Source organism: Heterodontus francisci, chromosome 14, assembly GCF_036365525.1.
Source record: "Heterodontus francisci isolate sHetFra1 chromosome 14, sHetFra1.hap1, whole genome shotgun sequence".
NCBI classification, from domain to species: Eukaryota; Metazoa; Chordata; class Chondrichthyes; order Heterodontiformes; family Heterodontidae; genus Heterodontus; species Heterodontus francisci.
In genome coordinates, this window is record NC_090384.1 from 109,151,446 (window position 1) to 109,174,181 (window position 22,736).

The 22,736-nt window shown below is 44.9% G+C and overlaps 1 protein-coding gene across 1 annotated transcript; it reads right to left on the reverse strand.

Annotated features, from left to right (window-relative positions):
• Positions 1 to 269: 269 nt before the first annotated feature.
• Positions 270 to 20,365, reverse strand: LOC137376925 (uncharacterized). Its single transcript, XM_068045879.1, has 7 exons — positions 20,320 to 20,365; positions 19,833 to 19,991; positions 13,854 to 13,947; positions 6,625 to 6,729; positions 6,399 to 6,536; positions 2,135 to 2,227; positions 270 to 620 (listed from the first exon to the last, which is right to left on the reverse strand). Exons 1-7 carry the CDS (start codon positions 20,363 to 20,365, stop codon positions 491 to 493), a joined length of 765 nt encoding a protein of 254 aa, XP_067901980.1. The 3' UTR covers positions 270 to 490.
• Between the last annotated feature and the right edge of the window lie 2,371 nt (positions 20,366 to 22,736).

Sequence of the window (22,736 nt, forward strand, 5' to 3'; positions counted from 1 at the left end):
TGCAAATTTCTGGGTGTGAGATCCTGTGTGCGATCTATGCCACCCCATTGGTCCTTGCTGTTATAAGGCCTCCTTCATGGCTGCCTGAAACCAGTGTTGAATCAATTGAAATCTGAAAATAAGAGTCCCTTCCGAAAAATTTGTGAAAAACTAGCCCAGATATGGACTTGGACTGGTTTTTACCCCCCCTTGTCTTTGTTATAATGTAAATCTGTTCAACGTTTATTGCTTGCGATAAATCAGAAACCAATCAAATGTTGCTAGGAATTGTTTTATATTTATTCTGTGCTTGAATTCAGTAACAAGAGAAACATCTTGAAATACAGAAACATCCATCTAAATGTGAATATAAACCAAATATAAGAGTCAAATCAAAAGCACCTCTAAACAACACGTGACCCATGACCTGTTTGCCTGCACACCAACAAAGAATGAATGATTGGGTTTGAAATAGACAGAGAAGTGACTCCAGCACAAACTTCATGAGAGACTATTTCTTTGACAGATTGGGAGTTAGTGGTACAGCATCTGGTCTCATATCTGCCATCATCTGTGTGAAAGCAGGGCACAGAAACTCGCCAGTCACATGATCCATTTCCCTCACTTCCATCTCAGAATGACTGTGTAGAAATGAAGATATTTTAGAGTCATCCCCGAAGTAACATCCATGAACATAAACATGCACACAGCCCGACAATCTCAGTGTTCAGTCATGGGGTTTTCCCCCATAGGACAGGTCCTAAGTCCTTGAGCCACGCAATAGGGAAGAGGAGATAAGCCTGTTGTCTCCATCCCAGTTTTTATCTTTGGAGTATCGTCCCCGAAGTGGATCAGGGATCAAAAGTCTCACCTCTCCTTTCCAATGCTGCCTGCTCCTATCAGACACTAGTATCCCCGTTAGATGTCAGCCAGTATTCAGAGCAAGTACTCCAGACTCCACTCACTGCTACTGGCTGGAGTGAGGCTCGAACCCAACCCTCCTGACGCCAAGGTGGGAATATGACACCTGAGCCAGAGGCCACTCAGTCCTCCTCAGTCCTGCTGGATGTCCATTTGGAGACCGTAACCCAGTCTCAGTCACTGGAGCTGTCTAGAGCGGAGCTCAAACCCTTCAGCTTCCCACCCAGAGACGGGAATGCTCACACTCATACCAGAGCTCACACTAATGCTCAGTGTGTCCCGTTTAATTTGACCATATTAGTACTTTCTACATTGGATAATCTGCCTCTGCCCACAGTTAATCAACCTACGGACACTCTGGTGTCTATTGTGAATCAATAGTTCACATGGCAGTTTGTACTCGGGCACCTGTTCAACTGCAGCCCTTGGCACAAGGGCTCCTTGTATGTTGCTGTTTGTATTTCTGTTTCCAACCTACACTGCTCTGGGTGCTGGTTGAGCTGGGATTCAGTCTCCTTTCCTTTCCAACTTTTCCCCTGTTCTCACTCTCCAGCAAAGCAAAGGGAGAGTGAGTGGGATCCACTCTATTCTCTACTGCCCCTTTTGTATCTGGAAAATAAGAGGAAAGCATATTGGGAAATGAGATAGCAGAAGGAATTCCAGGACTTAGGATTTCTGGGAGTGATGCATTCAGAAAGTTGAAGTGTTGGGGGGTGGGGTGGTGTTGCTAGATGTGGGAATAGTGAAAGATGGGTGCAGAGACTATTGAGAGCAGGAAGGTGGTGGGGTGTGGCAGTAGCCACAGTCTGGACACTGGGAGCATTGGGCAAGACACTGTACAGGCACAGGACTATTGGGAGTTCATGCGTGGACTTATCAGCTATCTCAGAACCCAAGAGGTGGAGTGGAAACAAGTCATCCTCGTTCGCAAGGGACTACCGAAGAGATTGGGAGGGGACAGTGATATATGGGGCAATTGATAGGGAGTTGCTGGGATTGGGGAACTGAGGGATGGTTGCACATTCTGGAAATATTGGAGAGCTGGTGTGAAAAGCTGAGGCAATTGGTGGAAGAGGTTTTAGGATCCAGTCTGTTAGACACTGAAGGTGAAAATCTAAGTCAAACATTCTGCTTCACCTCGATACACAATACAATTCCATCATTGTACATTATGAAGAGAATTGAAATGGTTTTAGAGATTCTTGTTTAAATGCAGTCAGTCTCGAAGTTATACCTTTTGTTGAGCAAATAACTGTGGAACCAATCGGTACAAAGCTTGTTCATTCCAGCCTCTGCCCATTTGACAGCCGCAGGATTCTCTTCATCACTGAAAACATTGAGCAGATATCATTCATGGTTTTACTGATTAGGAAAATATGTTGGAATAATTGTCAACAATTTACATTAACTCGGGTTCAGGTGAATTTCAGTTTTATTTGTGTGGAGTTTGAGTGTCGCAGTAGGAGAGATGAGTGATATTATTATACTGTCCCACAGGAGGGTCTTCTCAACGGATGGAATAAATTAAATAACATTTCTTGGGAAATGGATGCTTTGTAGCAGTGATGGGACTGGGTGGGCAGATTCAGATGCTGCTAATATAAAGAAAAACTTGCATTTCTATAGCACCTTTCACAACCCCTGGTTATAGCCAATGAAAAATTTTTGAAGTTTTTTTAAATATTCATTCATTGATGTGGGTGTCACTGGCCAGGTCAGCATTTATTGCCCATCCCTAATTGCCATTGAGAAGGTGGTGGTGAGCTGCTGTCTTGAACCGCTGCAGTCCATGTGAGGTAGGTACACCCACAGTGCTGTTCGGAAGGGAGTTCCAGGATTTTGACCCAGCGACAGTGAAGGAACGGCAATATAGTTCCAAGTCAGGATGGTGTGTGGCTCGGAGGGGAACTTGCAGGTTGTGGTCTTCCCATGTATTTGCTGCCCTTGTCTTTCTAGTTGGTAGAGGTCTCGGGTTTGGAAGGTGATGTTTAAGGAGCCTTGGTGCGTTGCTGCAGTGCATCTTGTAGATGGTACACACTGCTGCCACTGTGCGTCGGTGGTGAAGGGAGTGAATGTTTGTGGATGGGGTGCCAATCAAGTGGGTTTCTTTGTCCTGGATGGTGTTGAGCTTCTTGAGTGTTGTTGGAGCTGCACCCATCCAGGCAAGTGGAGAGTATTCCATCACATTCCTGACCTGTGCCTTGTAGATGGTGGACAGGCTTTGGGGAGTCAGGAGGTGAGTTACTCGCTGCAGGATTCCTAGCCTCTGACCTGCTCTTGTAGCCACAGTATTTATATGGCTACTCCAGTTCAGTTTCTGGTCAATGGTAGCCCCTAGGATGTTGATAGAGGGGGATTCAGCGATCGTAATGCCATTGAATGTCAAGGGGAGATGGTTAGATTCTCTCTTGGTGGAGATGGTCATTGCCTGGCACTTGTGTGCACAAATGTTTTTGCCACTTATCAGCCCAAGCCTGGATATTGTCCAGGTCTTGCTGCATTTCAACACAGACTGCTTCAGTATCTATCAGTCACGAATGGTGCTGAACATTGTGCAATCATCAGCGAACATCCCCACTTCTGACCTTATGATTGAAGGAAGATCATTGATGAAGCAGCTGAAGATGGTTGGGCCTAGGACACTACCCTGAGGAAGTCCTACAGTGATGTCCTGGAGCTGAGATGATTGACCTCCAACAACCACAACCATCTTCGTTTGCGCTAGGTATGACTCCAACCTGTGAAGATTTTATCACCTGATTCCCACTGCATTCAGTTTTGTGATGCCATACTCGGTCAAATGCTTCCTTGATGTCAAGGCCAGTCACTGTCACCTCATCTCTTGAGTTCAGCTCTTTTGTCCATATTTGAACCAAGGCTGTAATGAGGTCAGGAGCTGAGTGACCTTGGCGGAACCCAAACTGAGCGTCGCTGAGCAAGTTATTGCTAAGCAAGTGCCGCTTGATGGCACTGTTGATGACACCTTCCATCACTTTACTGATGATTGAGAGTAGGCTGATGGGGCGGTAATTGGCCGTGTTGGACTTGTCCTGCTTTTTGTGTACAGGACATACCTGGGCAATTTTCCACATTGCCGGGTAGATGCCAGTGTTGTAGCTGTACTGGAACAGCTTGGCTAGGGGCGCAGCACATTCTGGAGCACAGGTCTTCAGTACTATTGCCGGAATATTGTCAGGGACCATAGCCTTTGCAGTATCCAGTGCCTTCAGTCGTTTCTTGATATCACGCAGAGTGAATCGAATTGGCTGAAGTCTGGCATCTGATGCTGGGGACTTCAGGAGGAGGTCAAGAAGAATCATCCACTTGGCACTTCTGGCTGAAGATTGTTGCAAATGCTTCAACCTTATCTTTCGCACTGATGTGCTGGGCTCCCCCATCATTGAGGATGGGGATATTTGTGGAGTCACCTCCTCCAGTTAGTTGTTTAATTGTCCACCATCATTCACGGCAGGACTACAGAGCTTAGATTAGATTAGATTAGATTTAGATTAGAGATACAGCACTGAAACAGGCCCTTCGGCCCACCGAGTCTGTGCCGAACATCAACCACCCATTTATACTAATCCTACACTAATCCCATATTCCTACCAAACATCCCCACCTATTCCTACCAAACATCCCCACCTATTCCTATATTTCCCTACCACCTACCTATACTAGTGACAATTTATAATGGCCAATTTACCTATCAACCTGCAAGTCTTTTGGCTTGTGGGAGGAAACCGGAGCACCCGGAGAAAACCCACGCAGACACAGGGAGAACTTGCAAAACTCCACACTTAGATCTGATCCGTTGGTTATGGGATCACTTAGCTCTGTCTATCGCTTGCTGCTTACGCAGTTTGGCATGCAAGTAGTCCTGGGTTGTAGCTTCACCAGGTTGACACCTCATTTTGAGGTATGCCTGGTGCTGCTCCTGGCATGCCCTCCTGCACTCTTCATTGAACCAGGGTTGGTCTCCTGGCTTGATGGTAATGGTAGAGTGGGGGATATGCCGGGCCATGAGGTTACAGATTGTGGTTGAGTACAATTCTGCTGCTGCTGATGGCCCACAGCACCTCATGGATGCCGAGTTTTGCATTGCTAGATCTGTTCGAAATCTATCCCATTTAGCACAGTGATAGTGCCACACAACACGATGGAGGGTATCCTCAATGTGAAGGTGGGTCTTCATTTCCACAAGGATCGTGCGGTGGTCACTCCTACTAATACAGTGATGGACAGAAGCATCAGCAGTAGGCAGTTTGGTGAGGACGAGGTCAAGTAGGTTTTTCCCTTCCTGTTGATTCCCTCACCACCTGCCGCAGACCCAGTCTAGCAGATATGTCCTTTAGGACTCGGCCAGCTCGGTCAATACTGTTGCTACTGAGCCACTCTTGGTGATGGACATTGAAGTCCCCCACCCAGAGTACATTCTGTGCCCTTGCCACCCTCAGTGCTTCCTCCAAGTGCTGTTCAACATGGAGGAGTACTGACTCATCAGCTGAGGGAGGGCGGTAGGTGGTAATCAGCAGGAGGTTACCTTGCCCATGTTTGACCTGATGCCATGAGACATCATGGGGTCCGGAGTCGATGTTGAAGACTCCCAGGGCAACTCTCTCCCGACTGTATACCACTGTGCTGCCACCTCTGGTTGGTCTGTCCTGCTGGTGGGACAGAACATACCCGGGTATTAGAATTAGAATTAGAATTAGAACATTTCAGCGCAGTACAGGCCCTTTGGCCCTCGATGTTGCGCCGACCTGTGAAACCATCTGACCTACACTATTCCATTTTCATCCATATGTCTATCCAATGACCACTTAAATGCCCTTAAAGTTGGCGAGTCTACTACTGTTGCAGGCAGGGCGTTCGACGCCCCTACTACTCTCTGAGTAAAGAAACTACCTCTGACATCTGTCCTATATCTATCACCCCTCAACTTAAAGCTACTTAAAGGTATGGTGATGGCAGAGTCTGGGACATTGTCTGTAAGAAGTATAGCCACTGTTGTAATGTAAAGCATGGCAACCAATTTGTGCACAGCAAGATCCCACAAACAGCAAAAGGATTATAACCTGCACACAGGGACAGGGACTGTGAATCCCTGTGGAATCTTTGGCCCATTCCCTACCATATACCCCAGTGTCAGTTTGCTAGGGAATGGGTCACTGGGTTTATGAGAGAGGTACACTCTGCCTGTTGATGAATACGAGAAAATATGCAAAAATATTGTGGCTGCATAGTTCGATCCAAGTGTGCAATTTCCTCCCAGAAACTTGATGTATCTTTAACAGGGAATCATGCAGTTGCGACTATTCTCACTGAGTTTCTGGTAAAATATAACAATTAACACAGAAGAACATCACATTCAAAACATTTCCCATGACATGGTTAAATAATATTTCAAGGCAATTCAAATGGACAGTAAGAATTTTCACTCTCTAATGTGTAGGACTGTATGTCCACAGTTTGACAATTAATAACATTAAAATTACCTTCTTTCAATTGGTTGAAACGTTTGTAATAAAGCTGCTAGTTGTTCCACCTTGCCTTGTCTCCTGAAGTAATCAGAGTATCTGGAGGGGAACACAGTGTCCACCAATGGTGCGTTTCCCATTCCATCAGTCTCTAAACTGGGTGAGAAAGTATCAGAGTGTCAGGACAGACTGACTAATGCCTCATTCACTCATTAACATCCAGTCTTACAGTGATACTTCTCACCTCCTTCTCGACTTCAGCAGTGTATTTATAATGTTTCTGGCAGCGAGGTTTGCTCGCAACTTGCTGAGCTCACTGCTGAAAAATCCATCGCTGTGTCTCTTATTCCTGTGATGAGAACAAAATATTTAAACATTTACCAGCACACTCCCTTTACTGTGTTCCCGCGTTTAACGCTTTAGTAAACCAGGTGAAAGATGAATGTCTTCAAGCTTAGAGGAATAGCAAGGAGGCACTTAGATCTATCCAACATAGAAACATAGAAACAGAAAATAGGAGCAGGAGTAGGCCATTCGGCCCTTCGAGCCTGCTCCGCCATTCATTATGATCATGGCTGATCTTCCAACTCAGTAACCTGTTCCCGCTTTCTCCCCAAATCCTTTGATCCCTTCAAATCCAAGAGCTATATCTAACTCCTTCTTGAAAATATACAATGTTTTGGCCTCAACTGCTTTCTGTGATAGTGAATTCCACAGGCTCACCACTCCCTGGGTGAAGAAATTTCTCCTCATCTCAGTCCTGAAAGGTTTACCCCGTACCCTTAGACTATGACCCCTGGTTCTGGACTCCCCCACCATCGGGAACATCCTTCCTGCATCTACCCTGTCAAGTCCTGTTAGAATTTTATAGGTTTCTATGAGATCCCCCCTCACTCTTCTGAACTCCAGCGAATATAATCCTAACCGACTCAATTTCTCCTCATACGTCAGTCCCACCATCCCAGGAATCAGCCTGGTAAACCTTCGCTGCACTCCCTCTATAGCAAGAACATCCTTCCTCAGACAAGGAGACCAAAACTGCACACAATATTCCAGGTGTGGCCTCACCAAGGCCCTGTATAATTGCAACAAGACATTCCTGCTCCTGAACTCGAATCCTCTCACTATGAAGGCCAACATGCCATTTACCTTTTTACCGCCTGTTGCACCTGCATGCTTACCTTCAGTGACTGGTGTATGAGAACACCCAGGTCTCGCTGCATATTCCCCTCTCTCAGTTTATAGCCATTCAGATAATAATCTGCCTTCCTGTTTTTGCTACCAAATTGGATAACCTCACATTTATCCACATTATACTGCATCTGCCATGCATTTGCCCACTCGCTCAACTTGTCCAAATCACCCTGAAGCCTCTCTACATCCTCCTCACAACTCACCCTCCCACCCAGTTTTGTGACATCTGAAAATTTGGAGATATTATGTTTAGTTCCTTCATCTAAATCATTAATGTATATTGTGAATAGCCGGGGTCCGAGCACCGATCCCTGCGGTACCCCACTAGTCATTGCCTGCCATTTGGAAAAAGACCCATTTATCCCTATTCTTTGTTTCCTGTCTGCCAAACAATTTTCTATCCATCACAATACACTACCCCCAATCCCATGCGCTTTAATTTTACATGCTAATCTCTTATGTGGGACTTTGTCGAAAGCCTTCTGAAAGTCCAAATAAACCACATCCACTGGCTCCCCTTCATCAACTCTACTAGTTACATCCTCGAAGAATTCTAGTAGATTTGTCAAGCATGATTTCCCTTTCGTAAATCCATGCTGACTCTGCCCGATTCTACCACTGTTCTCTAAGTGCTCTGCTATAAAATCTTTGATAATGGACTCTAGAATTCTCCCCACTACCGACATCAGGCTGACTGGTCTATAATTCCCTGTTTTCTCTATACCTCCCTTTTTAAATAATGGGGTTACATTAGCTACCCTCCAATCTGTGGGAACTGTTCCAGAGTCTATAGAATCTTGGAAGATGACACCAATGCATCCACTATTTCTAGGGCCACTTCCTTAAGTACTCTGGGATTCATACCATCAGGCCCTGGGGATTTATCGGCCAGCAATCCCATCAATTTCCCCAACACCATTTCTCTACTAATACTGATTTCCTTCAGTTCCTCTCTCTCACTAAGCCCTGTGTTCCCCAACATTTCTGGTATGATATTTGTGTCCTCCTTTGTGAAGACAGAACCAAAGTATGCATTTAGTTGGTCAGCCATTTCTTTGTTCCCCATAATAAATTCCCCTGTTTCTGACTGTAAGGGACCTACATTTGTCTTCACCAATCTTTTTCTCTTCACATACCTATAGAAACTTTTACAGTCAGTTTTTATGTTCCCCGCAAGCTTGCTCTCGTACTCTATTTCCCCTTCTTAATCAATCCCTTGGTCCTCCTTTGCTGAATTCTAAACTGCTCCCAATCCTCAGGTCTGTTGTTTTTTCTGGCAAATTTATATGCCTCTTCCTTGGATCTAATGCTATCTCTAATTTCCCTTGTAAGCCATGGTTTGTCTACCTTTCCCGTTTTGCTTTTGCGCCAGACAGGGATAAACAATTGTTGCAGTTAATCCATGTGCTCTTTAAATGTTTGCCATTGCCTATTCACCGTCATCCCTTTCAGTAACGTTTCCCAATCCATCATAGCCAACTCGCACCTCATACCTTTGTAGTTTCTTTTATTAAGATTCAGGACCCTTGTCTCAGAATCAACTACGTCACTCTCCAACTTGATGAAGAATTCTATCATATTATGGTCGCTCATCCCCAAGGGGTCTCGCACCACTAGATTGTCAATTATTCCTCTCTCATTACACAATACCCAGTCTAGGATGGCCTGTTCTCTAGTTGGTATTGGTCCAGAAAACCATCCTGTATACACTCCATGAATTCCTCCTCTACGGTATTGTGACTAATTTGATTTGCCCAATCTGTATGCAGATTAAAATCACCCATAATTACAGATGTTCCTTTATCGCATGCATCTTTAACTTCCTGTTTAATGCCATTCCCAACATCACCACTACAGTTTGGGGGTCTAAAGACAACCCCCACTAACGTTTTTTGCCCTTTTGTGTTTCTCAGCTCTACCCATACAGATTCCACATCGTCAGAGCTAATATCTTTCCTCACTATTGCGTTAATTTCCTCTTTAACCAGCAATGCAACTCCACCGCCTTTTGCTTTTTTTCTGTTCTTCCTCAATACTGAATAACACTGGATGTTCATTTCCCATCCCTGGTCACCTTGCAACCATGTCTTCATAATCCCGACTTTATCATACCTGTTTACATCTATTCACGCAATTAATTCATCCACTTTATTGCGAATGCTCCGCGCATTAAGGCACAAAGCCTCAAGGCTTGTCTTTTTAACATTACTTGTCCCCTTCCCACCATTTTTCACTGTGGCCCTGTTTAATTCTGGCCCTTGATTTCTCTGCCTATCACTTTTCTTATTCCCCTTACTGTCTTTTGTTCTTGTCTTTGATCCCCCCCTCCTCTGACTCCTTGCAAAGGTTCCCATCCCCTGCCATTTTAGTTTAAACCCTCCCCAACCACTTGAGCAAATACTCCCCCTAGGACATCAGTCCCGGTCCTGCCCAGGTGTAACCCGTCCAGTTTGTACTGGTCCCACCTCCCCCAGAACCAGTCCCAATGTCCCAGGAATCTAAAACCCTCCCCCTCACACCATCTCTTCAGCCACGTATTCATCCGATATATCCTGCTATTTCTACTCTGACCAGCACGAGGCACTGGTAGTAATCCTGAGATCACTACCTTTGAGGTCCTACTTTTCAACTTACTTCCTAACTCCCTATATTCTGCTTTTAGATGGATGGATCTGGTTATACTCTTTAGTCCCCTGACTTTCAAACTTATATTTCTTCTCAGGGGGTTTGTTTATTACATTTATTCTCATCCCTAGTTGCCCTTAGACTGTGATCTAATGACTGAGCTGGGATAGTTCAGTGCGCTGCAGAAATGGGAACTGATGCTAAACAGAGGTGAGGTGAGAGTGACTGCCCTTGACATCAGGGCAGCATTTGACCGAGTATGGCATCAAGGAGCCCTGGCAAAACTGGAGTCAATGGGAATCAGGGGGAAAACTCTCCACTGGTTGCAGTGGTACCTCATGCAAAGGAAGATGGTTGTGGTTGTTGGAGGTCAATCATCTGAGCTCCAGGACATCACTGCAGGAGTTCCTCAGAGTAATGTCCGAGGCCAAACCATCTTCAGCTACTTCATCAATGACCTTCCTTCAATCATAAGGTCAGAAGTGGGGATGTTCGCTGATGATTGCACAATGTTCAGCGCCATTCGTGACTCCTCAGATACTAAAGCAGTCCGTGTAGAAATACAGCAAGACCTGGACAATATCCAGGCTTGGGCTGATAAGTGGCAAGTAATATTCACGCCACACAAGTGCCAGGCAGTGACCATCTCCAACAAGAGAGAATCTAACCATCTCCCCTTGACATTCAATGGTATTACCATCACTGAATCCCCCACTATCAACATCCTGGGGGGGACATTTAGCTGAAACTGAACTGGACCAGCCACATAAATGCTGTGGCTACAACATCAGGTCAGACGGAGGCTGAGATTCTGCAGCAAATAACTCACCTCCTGACTCCCCAAAGCCTGTCCACCATCTAGGCACAAGTCAGGAGTGTGATGGAATACTCTCCACTTGCCTGGATGGGTGCAGCTCCAACAACACTCAAGACGTTCGCCACCATCCAGGACAAAGCAGCCTGTTTGATTGGCACCCCATCCACAAACATTCACTCCCTCCACCACCGACACACGGTGGCAGTAGTGTGTACCATCTACAAGATGCACTGCAGCAACGCACCAAGGCTCCTTAGACAACCTGCGACTTCTACCACCTAGAAGGACAAGGGCAGCAGATGCATGGGAACACCACCACCTGCAAGTTCCCCTCCAAGCCACACACCATCCTGACTTGGAACTATATCACCGTTCCTTCACTGTCGCTGGGTCAAAATCCTGGAACTCCCTGTCTAACAGCACTGTGGATGTACCTACCCCACATGGACTGCAGCGGTTCAAGAAGGCAGCTCACCACCACCTTCTCAAGGGCAATTAGGGATGGGCAATAAATGCTGGCCTGGCCAGTGCCGCCCACATCCCGTGAATGAAAAAGGAAAAAGACTGATAGGGTGGTAATTGGCCAGGTTGGATTTGTCCTGCTTTTTGTGTACATGACATACCTGGGCAATTTTCCACATTGCCGGGTAGATGCCAGTGTTGTAGCTGTACTGGAACAGCTTGGCTAGGGGCGCAGCAAGTTCTGGAGCACAGGTCTTCAGTACTATTGCTGGAATATTGTCAGGGCCCATAGCCTTTGCAATATCCAGTGCCTTCAGTCGTTTCTTGATATCACGCGGAGTGAATCGAATTGGCTGAAGACTGGCATTTGTGATGCTGGGGACTTCAGGAGGAGGCCGAGATGGATCATCAACTCGGCACTTTTGGCTGAAGATTGTTGCAAGTGCTTCAGCCTTATCTTTGGCACTGATGTGCTGGGCTCCGCCATCATTGAGGAGGCCTTAGCTACGCTACAACAACACATAACAACAACACGCAACAAAATAGACGACGTAACTTTAAGCAGGAGTTATGATTCTATGACTGATTCAAGGCAATCAGGAGTCTAGGAAGAGTAACAAAGTGTGTTCAGCACGGATTCAGATAAATGAAGTCCAACAACCTGAGATCTGACAAATCTTGTGCCCCCATTAGAGGGAGCTGGAGCTTCACTTAGATGCATGGTCAATCTGCTCGATGGCAGCTCACCACTCTCATTCTCCCAACAATTTCTTGCTAACGTTCAAAGATTGACCTGTATTTTGAATGTGAGAAATAAAAGAAGGCTTGAATTTATGTCATACTTTTCCCAACCTCTGGAAGCTTTACAGCCAATGAATTACTGGGGACCACACTTGGAGACCTGTGAACAGCTCCAATAATTACAGCTCCAGTCTGCAGAGAACTAAAAGGATATAGAGGCACTGCAGAAGGTGCAAATAAGATTCACAAGGATGATACTAGAACAGGAAAGATTGAACAGGCTGGGCTCTTTTCTCTGGAAAGAGAAGACTGTGGGGTGACCTGATAGAGGCCTTTAAACTTATGAAAGGATTTGATAGGATGGACGTAGAGAAAATGTTTTAACCTGTGGGTTAGCCCAAAACTAGGGTCCATAAATATAAGACAGTCACTAATAAATTCAGTCAGGAATTCAGGAGAAGCTTCTTTCCCCAGAGAATGGTGAGAATGTGGAACTCACTCCCACAGGGAGTGGTTGAGATAAATTAAATGCAATTAGGGATGGGCAATAAATGCTGGCCTAGCCAGCAATGCCCACATCCTGTGGAAGAATGTTTTAAAAAGTATAGATATATTGGAAGGGAAACAGGTTACGTTCATGAAGGAAAAGGAATAGAAGAATATGCTGTTAAGGTGAGATGAAGAGTGTGGGTGGAGGCTCATGTTGAGAATGAACACTGGCACAGACTAGTTAGGCCGAATCATCTGTTTCTGTGTTGTAAATTCTATGTAATTCTACAAAGTGTACTGACACTTGGAATGTAGGAAATCTGGCAACCAATTTGAACACAGTAAGCTCCGACAAAAAACATTGTGACAATGACCAGATAATCAGATGTTGACCAGATGTGTGAGGCCAGGACACTGGGGAGAAATCCTCGGCTCTTTTACATCCCACTGAGAGAGCAGATGGGTGATCTATTTAACATCTTATCTGAAAGATGGCACCTCCGACAGTGCAGCACTCTCTCTCTGTCAGATACCAAGAGGGTCCGTCTGCATGGGTCTTGAGTGGAACATGAAACAGGGACTCCATGTGGAACCAATAATGAGACACCAGCACCACAGGAAGAACCAATCCCTGACCTTTTGGAAACTATTGTTGGATTACCAGTTCCAAACAAGCCTTTTCATGAGCCTACCTATGTGAATTTAGATTTAGATTTTTTTCTTTAGATTCAGAGATACAGCACTGAAACAGGCCCTTCGGCCCACCGAGTCTGTGCCGACCATTAACCACCCGTTTATACTAATCCTACACTAATCCCATATTCCTGTCCCTATATTTCCCTACCACCTACCTATATTAGGGGCAATTTATAATGGCCAATTTACCTATCAACCTGCAAGTCTTTTGGCTGTGGGCGGAAACCCACGCAGACACAGGGAGAACTTGCAAACTCCACACAGACAGTACCCAGAATTGAACCCGGGTCGCTGGAGCTGTGAGGCTGCGGTGCTAACCACTGCACCACTGTGCCGCCCACCACTGCGCCATTGTGCACTCAATTAAGCCTGTAAAGTTTAGTATCATCATAAACAGTCGGGGCATCACAGGGAAAGGTGGCTTGAGGCTTTGAAACATCACACATTACCTGTCTAATGGTGGCAATACCTCAGCTCCTACAAAGGCAGCGAGTATGAGGATGCAGGGTCCAGCATGGGCAGCGAAGCTCGTCATTCTTCCTCCTACATAAAGAACAATTAATACCGAACAACATGTGGGAAACAATCCACTCTGAAAATGGAAATTCAAACACCCACCTGCCTGATGGATAAACACACATTGCAAAGTCAAACCACTGAGGTCCCGGACACCTCACACATCAGGAGGGATCCAGCCGAGTCTCAGGGAGCCAATCATGATTGTCAAAGTTGATTACATTCCAGATATCTCACACTGAACTGTAATTATTGTCCCGATATCTCAAACTGACCTGTAATACTGACACGATATCTCAAACTGACCTGTAATTACTGTCACGATATCTCAAACTGACCTGGAATTACAGTCCCAATATCTCAAACTGACCTGTAATTACTGTCACGATATCTCACACTGACCTGTAATTACTGACACAATATCTCAAACTGACCTGTAATTACTGTCACGATATCTCAAACTGACCTGTAATTACTGTCATGATATCTCACACTGACCTGTAATTACTGTCACGATATCTCAAACTGACCTGTGATTACAGTCCCGATATCTCACACTGACCTGTAATTACTGTCACGATATCTCAAACTGACCTGTAATTACTGTCACGATATCTCAAACTGACCTGTAATTACTGTCACGATATCTCACACTGACCTGTGATTACTGTCATGATATCTCACATTGACCTGTGATTACAGTCCCGATATCTCACACTGACCTGTAATTACTGTCCCGATATCTCAAACTGACCTGTAATTACTGTCATGATATCTCACACTGACCTGTGATTACAGTCCCGATATCTCACACTGACCTGTAATTACTGTCCCGATATCTCAAACTGACCTGTAATTACTGTCACGATATCTCACACTGACCTGTGATTACTGTCATGATATCTCACACTGACCTGTGATTACAGTCCCGATATCTCACACTGACCTGTAATTACTGTCCCGATATCTCAAACTGAACTGTAATTACTGTCACGATATCTCACACTGACCTGTGATTACTGTCCCGATATCTCAAACTGACCTGTAATTACTGTCACGATATCTCACACTGACCTGTGATTACTGTCATGATATCTCACACTGACCTGTGATTACAGTCCCGCGATCTCACACTGACCTGTAATTACTGTCCCGATATCTCAAACTGAACTGTAATTACTGTCACGATATCTCACACTGACCTGTAATTACTGTCCTGATATCTCACACTGACCTGTGATTACAGTCCCGATATCTCACACTGACCTGTGATTACTGTCACGATATCTCACACTGACCTGTGATTACTGCCACGATATCTCACACTGACCTGTAATTACTGTCCTGATATCTCACACTGACCTGTGATTACAGTCCCGATATCTCACACTGACCTGTAATTACTGTCCCGATATCTCAAACTGACCTGTAATTACTGTCACGATATCTCACACTGACCTGTGATTACTGTCATGATATCTCACACTGACCTGTGATTACAGTCCCGCGATCTCACACTGACCTGTAATTACTGTCCCGATATCTCAAACTGAACTGTAATTACTGTCACGATATCTCACACTGACCTGTAATTACTGTCCTGATATCTCACACTGACCTGTGATTACAGTCCCGATATCTCACACTGACCTGTGATTACTGTCACGATATCTCACACTGACCTGTGATTACTGCCACGATATCTCACACTGACCTGTAATTACTGTCCTGATATCTCACACTGACCTGTGATTACAGTCCCGATATCTCACACTGACATGTAATTACTGTCACGATATCTCAAACTGACCTGTAATTACTGTCCTGATATCTCACACTGACCTGTTGATACCGTCCCGATATCTCACACTGACCTGTTGATACCGTCCCGATATCTCACACTGACCTGTTATTACTGTCCTGATATCTCACACTGACCTGTTGATACCGTCCCGATATCTCACACTGACCTGTTGTTACTGTCCCGATATCTCACACTGACCTGTTATTACTGTCCTGATATCTCACACTGACCTGTTATTACTGTCCTGATATCTCACACTGACCTGTTGATACCGTCCCGATATCTCACACTGACCTGTTATTACTGTCCTGATATCTCACACTGACCTGTTGATACCGTCCCGATATCTCACACTGACCTGTTGTTACTGTCCCGATATCTCACACTGACCTGTTATTACTGTCCTGATATCTCACACTGACCTGTTATTACTGTCCTGATATCTCACACTGACCTGTTGATACCGTCTCGATATCTCACACTGACCTGTTGTTACTGTCCCGATATCTCACACTGACCTGTTGATACCGTCCCGATATCTCACACTGACCTGTTGTTACTGTCCTGATATCTCACACTGACCTGTGATTACTGTCCCGATATCTCACACTGACCTGTAATTACTGTCCTGATATCTCAAACTGACCTGTGATTACTGTCTTGATATTTCACACTGACCTGTAATTACTGCCCTGATATCTCACACTGACCTGTAATTACTGTCATGATATCTCAAACTGACCTGTGATTACTGTCTTGATATTTCACACTGACCTGTAATTACTGTCCTGATATCTCACACTGACCTGTAATTACTGTCCTGATATCTCAAACTGACCTGTAATTACTGTCCTGATATTTCACACTGACCTGTAATTACTGTCCTGATATCTCACACTGATCTGTAATTACTGTCCTGATATTTCACACTGACCTGTAATTACTGTCATGATATCTCAAATTGACCTGTAATTACTGTCCCGATATCTCACACTGACCTGTTGTTACTGTCCCGATATCTCACACTGACCTGTTGCTCCCGTCCCGATATCTCACACTGACCTGTTGTTACTGTCCCGATATCTCACACTGACCTGTTGATACCGTCCCGATATCTCACACTGACCTGTTATTACTGTCCCGATATCTCACACTGACCTGTTGATACCGTCCCGATATCTCACACTGACCTGTTATTACTGTCCCAATATCTCACACTGACCTGTTATGACTATCCCGATATCTCACACTGACCTGTTATTACTGTCCCGATATCTCACACTGACCTGTTGCTACCGTCCCGATATCTCACACTGACCTGTTGTTACTGTCCCGATATCTCACACTGACCTGTTGATACCGTCCCGATATCTCACACTGACCTGTTATTACTGTCCCGATATCTCACACTGACCTGTTGATACCGTCCCGATATCTCACACTGACCTGTTATTACTGTCCCAATATCTCACACTGACCTGTTATTACTATCCCGATATCTCACACTGACCTGTTATTACTGTCCCGATATCTCACACTGACCTGTTGATACCGTCCCGATATCTCACACTGACCTGTTGATACCGTCCCGATATCTCACACTGACCTGTTATTACTGTCCTGATATCTCACACTGACCTGTTGATACCGTCCCGATATCTCACACTGACCTGTTGTTACTGTCCCGATATCTCACACTGACCTGTTATTACTGTCCCGATATCTCACACTGACCTGTTGATACCGTCCCGATATCTCACACTGACCTGTTGATACCGTCCCGATATCTCACACTGACCTGTTATTACTGTCCTGATATCTCACACTGACCTGTTGATACCGTCCCGATATCTCACACTGACCTGTTGTTACTGTCCCGATATCTCACACTGACCTGTTATTACTGTCCTGATATCTCACACTGACCTGTTGATACCGTCCTGATATCTCACACTGACCTGTTATTACTGTCCCGATATCTCACACTGACCAGTTTTTACTGTCCCGATATCTCACACTGACCTGTGATTACTGTCCCGATATCTCACACTGACCTGTTATTACTGTCCCGATATCTCACACTGACCTGTTGTTACTGTCCTGATATCTCACACTGACCTGTTGTTACTGTCCTGATATCTCACACTGACCTGTTGTTACTGTCCCGATATCTCACACTGACCTGTTGATACCGTCCCGATATCTCACACTGACCTGTTGTTACTGTCCTGATATCTCACACTGACCTGTTGTTACTGTCCCGATATCTCACACTGACCTGTTGATACCGTCCCGATATCTCACACTGACCTGTTGTTACTGTCCTGATATCTCACACTGACCTGTTGTTACTGTCCCGATATCTCACACTGACCTGTTGATACCGTCCCGATATCTCACACTGACCTGTTGATACCGTCTTGATATCTCACACTGACCTGTTGATACCGTCTTGATATCTCACACTGACCTGTTGTTACTGTCCTGATATCTCACACTGACCTGTTATTACTGTCCCGATATCTCAGACTTACCTGTTGTTACTGTCCTGATATCTCACACTGACCTGTTGATACTGTCCCGATATCTCACACTGACCTGTTGATACCGTCCCGATATCTCACACTGACCTGTTGTTCCTGTCCTGATATCTCACACTCTTTTCGTCCACAGTGATGAATGGCCTCAGGTGAGAGATAATCTTTCTAGCAGCTCACCAAACGTTTGATCCAGGTTGTGTCTTAAATACTCTCTCTTATCTTGAGCACAGATGGCGATAGATCAGATTCTATTAGTGTAACTGCTTATATTTACTTAAATCAAATTGTTGCTATTATCATGTCACTGGTATTATTTCATTAACAGGTTATATTGAGAAATTTGAGACGTGTTGTTTATTTTGGATTATTAATATTGTCACATTGCAATCCAATCATATTCTGATGATCAATCATTGACAATTACTGTTGATCCCTCCAGCTTATGTTTTCTCCCAACCCTTTTTAATTTCCCTTCTCACTAATTTTTATGTTTTTATTTCTGAAATGTAAATCATCACAGATTGGATCTGATTACATTATTTTGTGACTATTACATTACTGTTTACTGCAACACCCAATGCTAGGACCAAATCAAGTCTCATGATCATGAATGGGCGATGACTCGGTTCCTTTAACTCAGTACATTACACATCATTATCCCCGAAACAAAGCTAATAATTGTGTGTCACAGAAACTCTGAGCAATCCAAATTCTGAAGTGATAGAAACACATAATTAATGGACAAACAGAAAAGGAAGCAAATTTAACACCTGGCGAGGTTAATGCTAACAGAACCCGCCAGAGCAGGTTATTGCCAGGTCTGTTCTCTAGAAACTAATATTGCCTCAAAGTCCATGCTCGAGGAATTGTGAAAACTCCTGATCACGATCCAATAGATGACTTGGTATCGACTGAGAACAAAACCAATCTCATCTGTGAAGCTATCAATGATCAATAGACATCCAACACCCACCATGCAGACTCAATGTAACTGCATGCCAGTCCAAACCAATGATTCGATCTACACTCTCTTTGGCTTTAATGTACTTTCCCTTCCCCTTCTAGTCACCATGTTAGCAGATGCTGTTAAATATTTTCTCTCCTCAGGTGTTGTCCTGCTCTCCTTCAAATCTGCTGTCATCACCCCTCTCCTCAATAAAAAAACCCTGGACTCCACTGTCCTTGCAAGCTATCGTCCCATCTCCAACCTCCTTTTCCCTTCCAAAGTCTTTGAACATGTTATCAATTCCCAAATACATTCCCATCTTTCCCAGAGCTCAATGTTTGAATCCCTCCAATCAGGTTTCTGCCCTGCCACAGTACCAAACAGCTCTTATCAAAGTCACAATTGACATCCTCTGTGACTGTGACAAAGGTCAACTTTTCCTCCTCGTCCTTCTCGACCTGTCTGCAGCCTTTGACATGGTTGACCACACCATCCTCCTGCAACACATCTCCACTGTCGTCCAGCTGGGTGGGACTGCTCTCACCTGGTTCCATTATTTTCTATCTAATTATAGCCAGAGAATCACTTACAATGGCCCCTCTTCCTCCTCCCGCACCGTTACCTCTGGTGTCCTCCAAGGATCTACCCTTGGCTCCCTCCGATTTCTCATCTACAAGCTGCCCCTTGGTGACATTATCCGAAGGCACAGTGTTAGTTTTCACATGTACACTGACGACACCCAGCTCTACCTCACCACCACCTCTCTCCACTCCTCCACTATCTTTAAATTATCAGAATGTTTATCCAATGTCCAATACTGAATGAGCAGAAATTGCCTTCAATTAAATACTGGGGAGCCCGAAACCGTTGTCTTCAGTCCCCATTCCAAACTCTGTTCCCTCGCCAATAACTCCATCCCTCTCCCTGGAAACTGTCTGAGACTAAATCAGACTGTTCACTATCTTGATGTCATATTTGACCTGGAGATGAGCTTCCAACTACATATCTGCACCATCACTAAACCATTTATTTCAGCTCTCTAACATGGCCCAACTCCATCCCTATCTCAGCTCATCTGCTGTGGAAACCCTCATTCATGTCCTTTTTACCTCTAATCTTAACCATTCCAATGCACTCCTGGCTGTTCCCACACATTCTACCTGCTGTAAACTTGAGGTCGTCCAAAACTCTGCTGCCCCATACCCTAACTCACACGAAGTCACATTCATCAATCACCCCTGTGCTCATTGACCTACATTGGCTCGATTGACTGATGGGCCTGTAATTACACGTTCTATTAATAAGAACATAACTTAAGAAATAGGGGCTGGATTTGGCTATTCGACCCTCGAGGCTACCCAACCATTCAATACGATCATGGCTGATCTTCCTGCCGCAACTTCACTTTTCTGCCAGCTTCCCAAATCACTTGATTCCATGACAGAGCAAAACTCTATCTATCTCTGTGTCTTAAATATACTCAGCAATGGAGCATCCACAAGTCTGTGCGATAGAGAATTGCAAAGATTCACTACCCTCTGAGTGAAGAAATTTCTCCTCATCTCAGTCCTAAATGATCGACCCATTATCCTGAGACTGTGCCCCCGTGTTCTAGACTCCCCAGACAGGGTAAACAACCTCTCAGTGTCTACCCTGTTAAACCCCTTCAGAATTTTATATATTTCAATGAGAATGGGCAGATAAGTGGCAAGTAACATTCATGCCACACAAGTGCCAGACAATGACCATCTCCAACAAGAGAGTATTTAACCTTCTCCCCTTGACATTCAACAGCATTACCATCACTGAATCCCCCACCATCAACATCCTGGGGGGTAACATTGACCATAAACTGAACAGAACCAGCCACATAAATACTGAGGCTACAAGAGCAGGTCAGAGTCTGGGAATTCTGGGATGATTAACTCACTTCCTGACTCCCCAAAGCAAGTCCACCATTTACAAGGCACAAGTCAGGAGTGTGATGGAATACTCTCCACTTGCCCGGATGGGTGCAGCACCAACAACACTCAGGAAGTTCAACACCATCGAGTACAAAGCAGCCCGCTTGATTGGCATCCCATCCACCACCTTTAATATTCACTCCCTCCACCACCGACGTACCATGGCAGCAATGTGCACGATATACAAGATGCACTGCAGAAATTCACCACGCCTCCTTCAACAGCACCTTCTAAACCAACGACCTCTACCAACTAGAAGGACAAGGGCAGCAAATACATGGGAACACTACCACCTGCAAGTTCCCCTCCAAGCCACACACCATCCTGACTTGGATCAAATCGCCGTTCCTTCACTGCTGGGTCAAAATCCAGGAACTCCCTTCCTAACAGCACTGTGGGTGTACCTACCCCACATGGACTGCAGCGGTTCAAGAAGGCAGCTCACCACCACCTTCTCAAGGGTAATTAGGGATGGGCAATAAATGCTGGCCTGGCCAGTGACACCCACATCCCATGAAAAAATAGAAAAAAATCACCCTTATTCTTCTAAACTCCAGAGAGTATAGGCACAACTTACTCAGCTTCTCATTACAGGCCAACCCTCTCATCCCAGGAACCAAACTTGTGAATATTCGCCTCCAACGTAAATATATCATTATGGCCAAGTGGTGAGGGGTCATTCCCATTATTCAACTCCCAGCTGTCAGCTGCAATGTTTTTTTGTTATTAGTGTTTTAACCCCTTTATGCTTTATTTGTTAAATAAACAGACAGTGACAGGTTTTCTTGTAGCTTTTAAAAAACAGAAAGTCAATTGTTTATTGATCAATATGCCTTGTCCTGAAAATGTTGTAACCACATCCACACACGTATTCGCTCATGCACACACACACACACACACACACACACACAGATACAGAGGGAAAGGGGTAAGTGGTTTTTAAGTGAGGTAAGGTTTCGAGGTTCATGGTAAACCTGTTGAATTCTCTCGGAGGCCATTGGTTGAAGGCTGAGGTGTTTGTAGATTTCTCTGTTGATTAAAAGTTCAGTTTGAAGACAGAGGACCACTCCCAGTTCACTGCTGTATCAGTTGAAAATGTAGAATTTACACAAAGGTGCCTTACTTCTTGGCTTGTTGGATTTTCTCCCAGCTCTCAGCTGGACAAGCTTTTGTGATGCTTCTTCCTGGGTTTCTCTCTCTCTCCAGAGGGCTCCTTTTAAGGCCAAAAATGATTTCTCACCTTTGCCTCTGTTGGGAGACATAGATCTTCCCTCTGGTGACCGACAATGGCCCTGGATGTGACTACTTCACACCTTCTTTGCTTCAGAAGAACCATTCAATTCAAAAATGTCTCTTGATGGATCCAGGATGGGTGTAATTGACACCTCATAGCTTGGAATGTATCCTTTTCTGGATCGGTTCCTGCAGATTGGAAGGTAGCAAATGTCACCCCACTATTTAAGAAGGGAAACATAGAAACATAGAAAATAGGAGCAGGAGTAGGCCATTCGGCCCTTCAAGCCTGCTCCGCCATTCACTATGATCATGGCTGATCATCCAAC

Excerpts from the sequence above, each read along its gene's own strand:
- LOC137376925 (XM_068045879.1), bottom strand. The coding sequence starts at position 20,365 with ATGTGTGGGAACAGCCAGGAGTGCATTGGAATGGTTAAGATTAGAG. Across the intron at positions 13,948-19,832 it reads ATCCTTGGAGGACACCAGAG|GAGGAAGAATGACGAGCTTC; the intron begins GTAACGGTGCGG and ends TTCTTTATGTAG. Across the intron at positions 2,228-6,398 it reads TTTCAACCAATTGAAAGAAG|TGATGAAGAGAATCCTGCGG; the intron begins GTAATTTTAATG and ends CAATGTTTTCAG.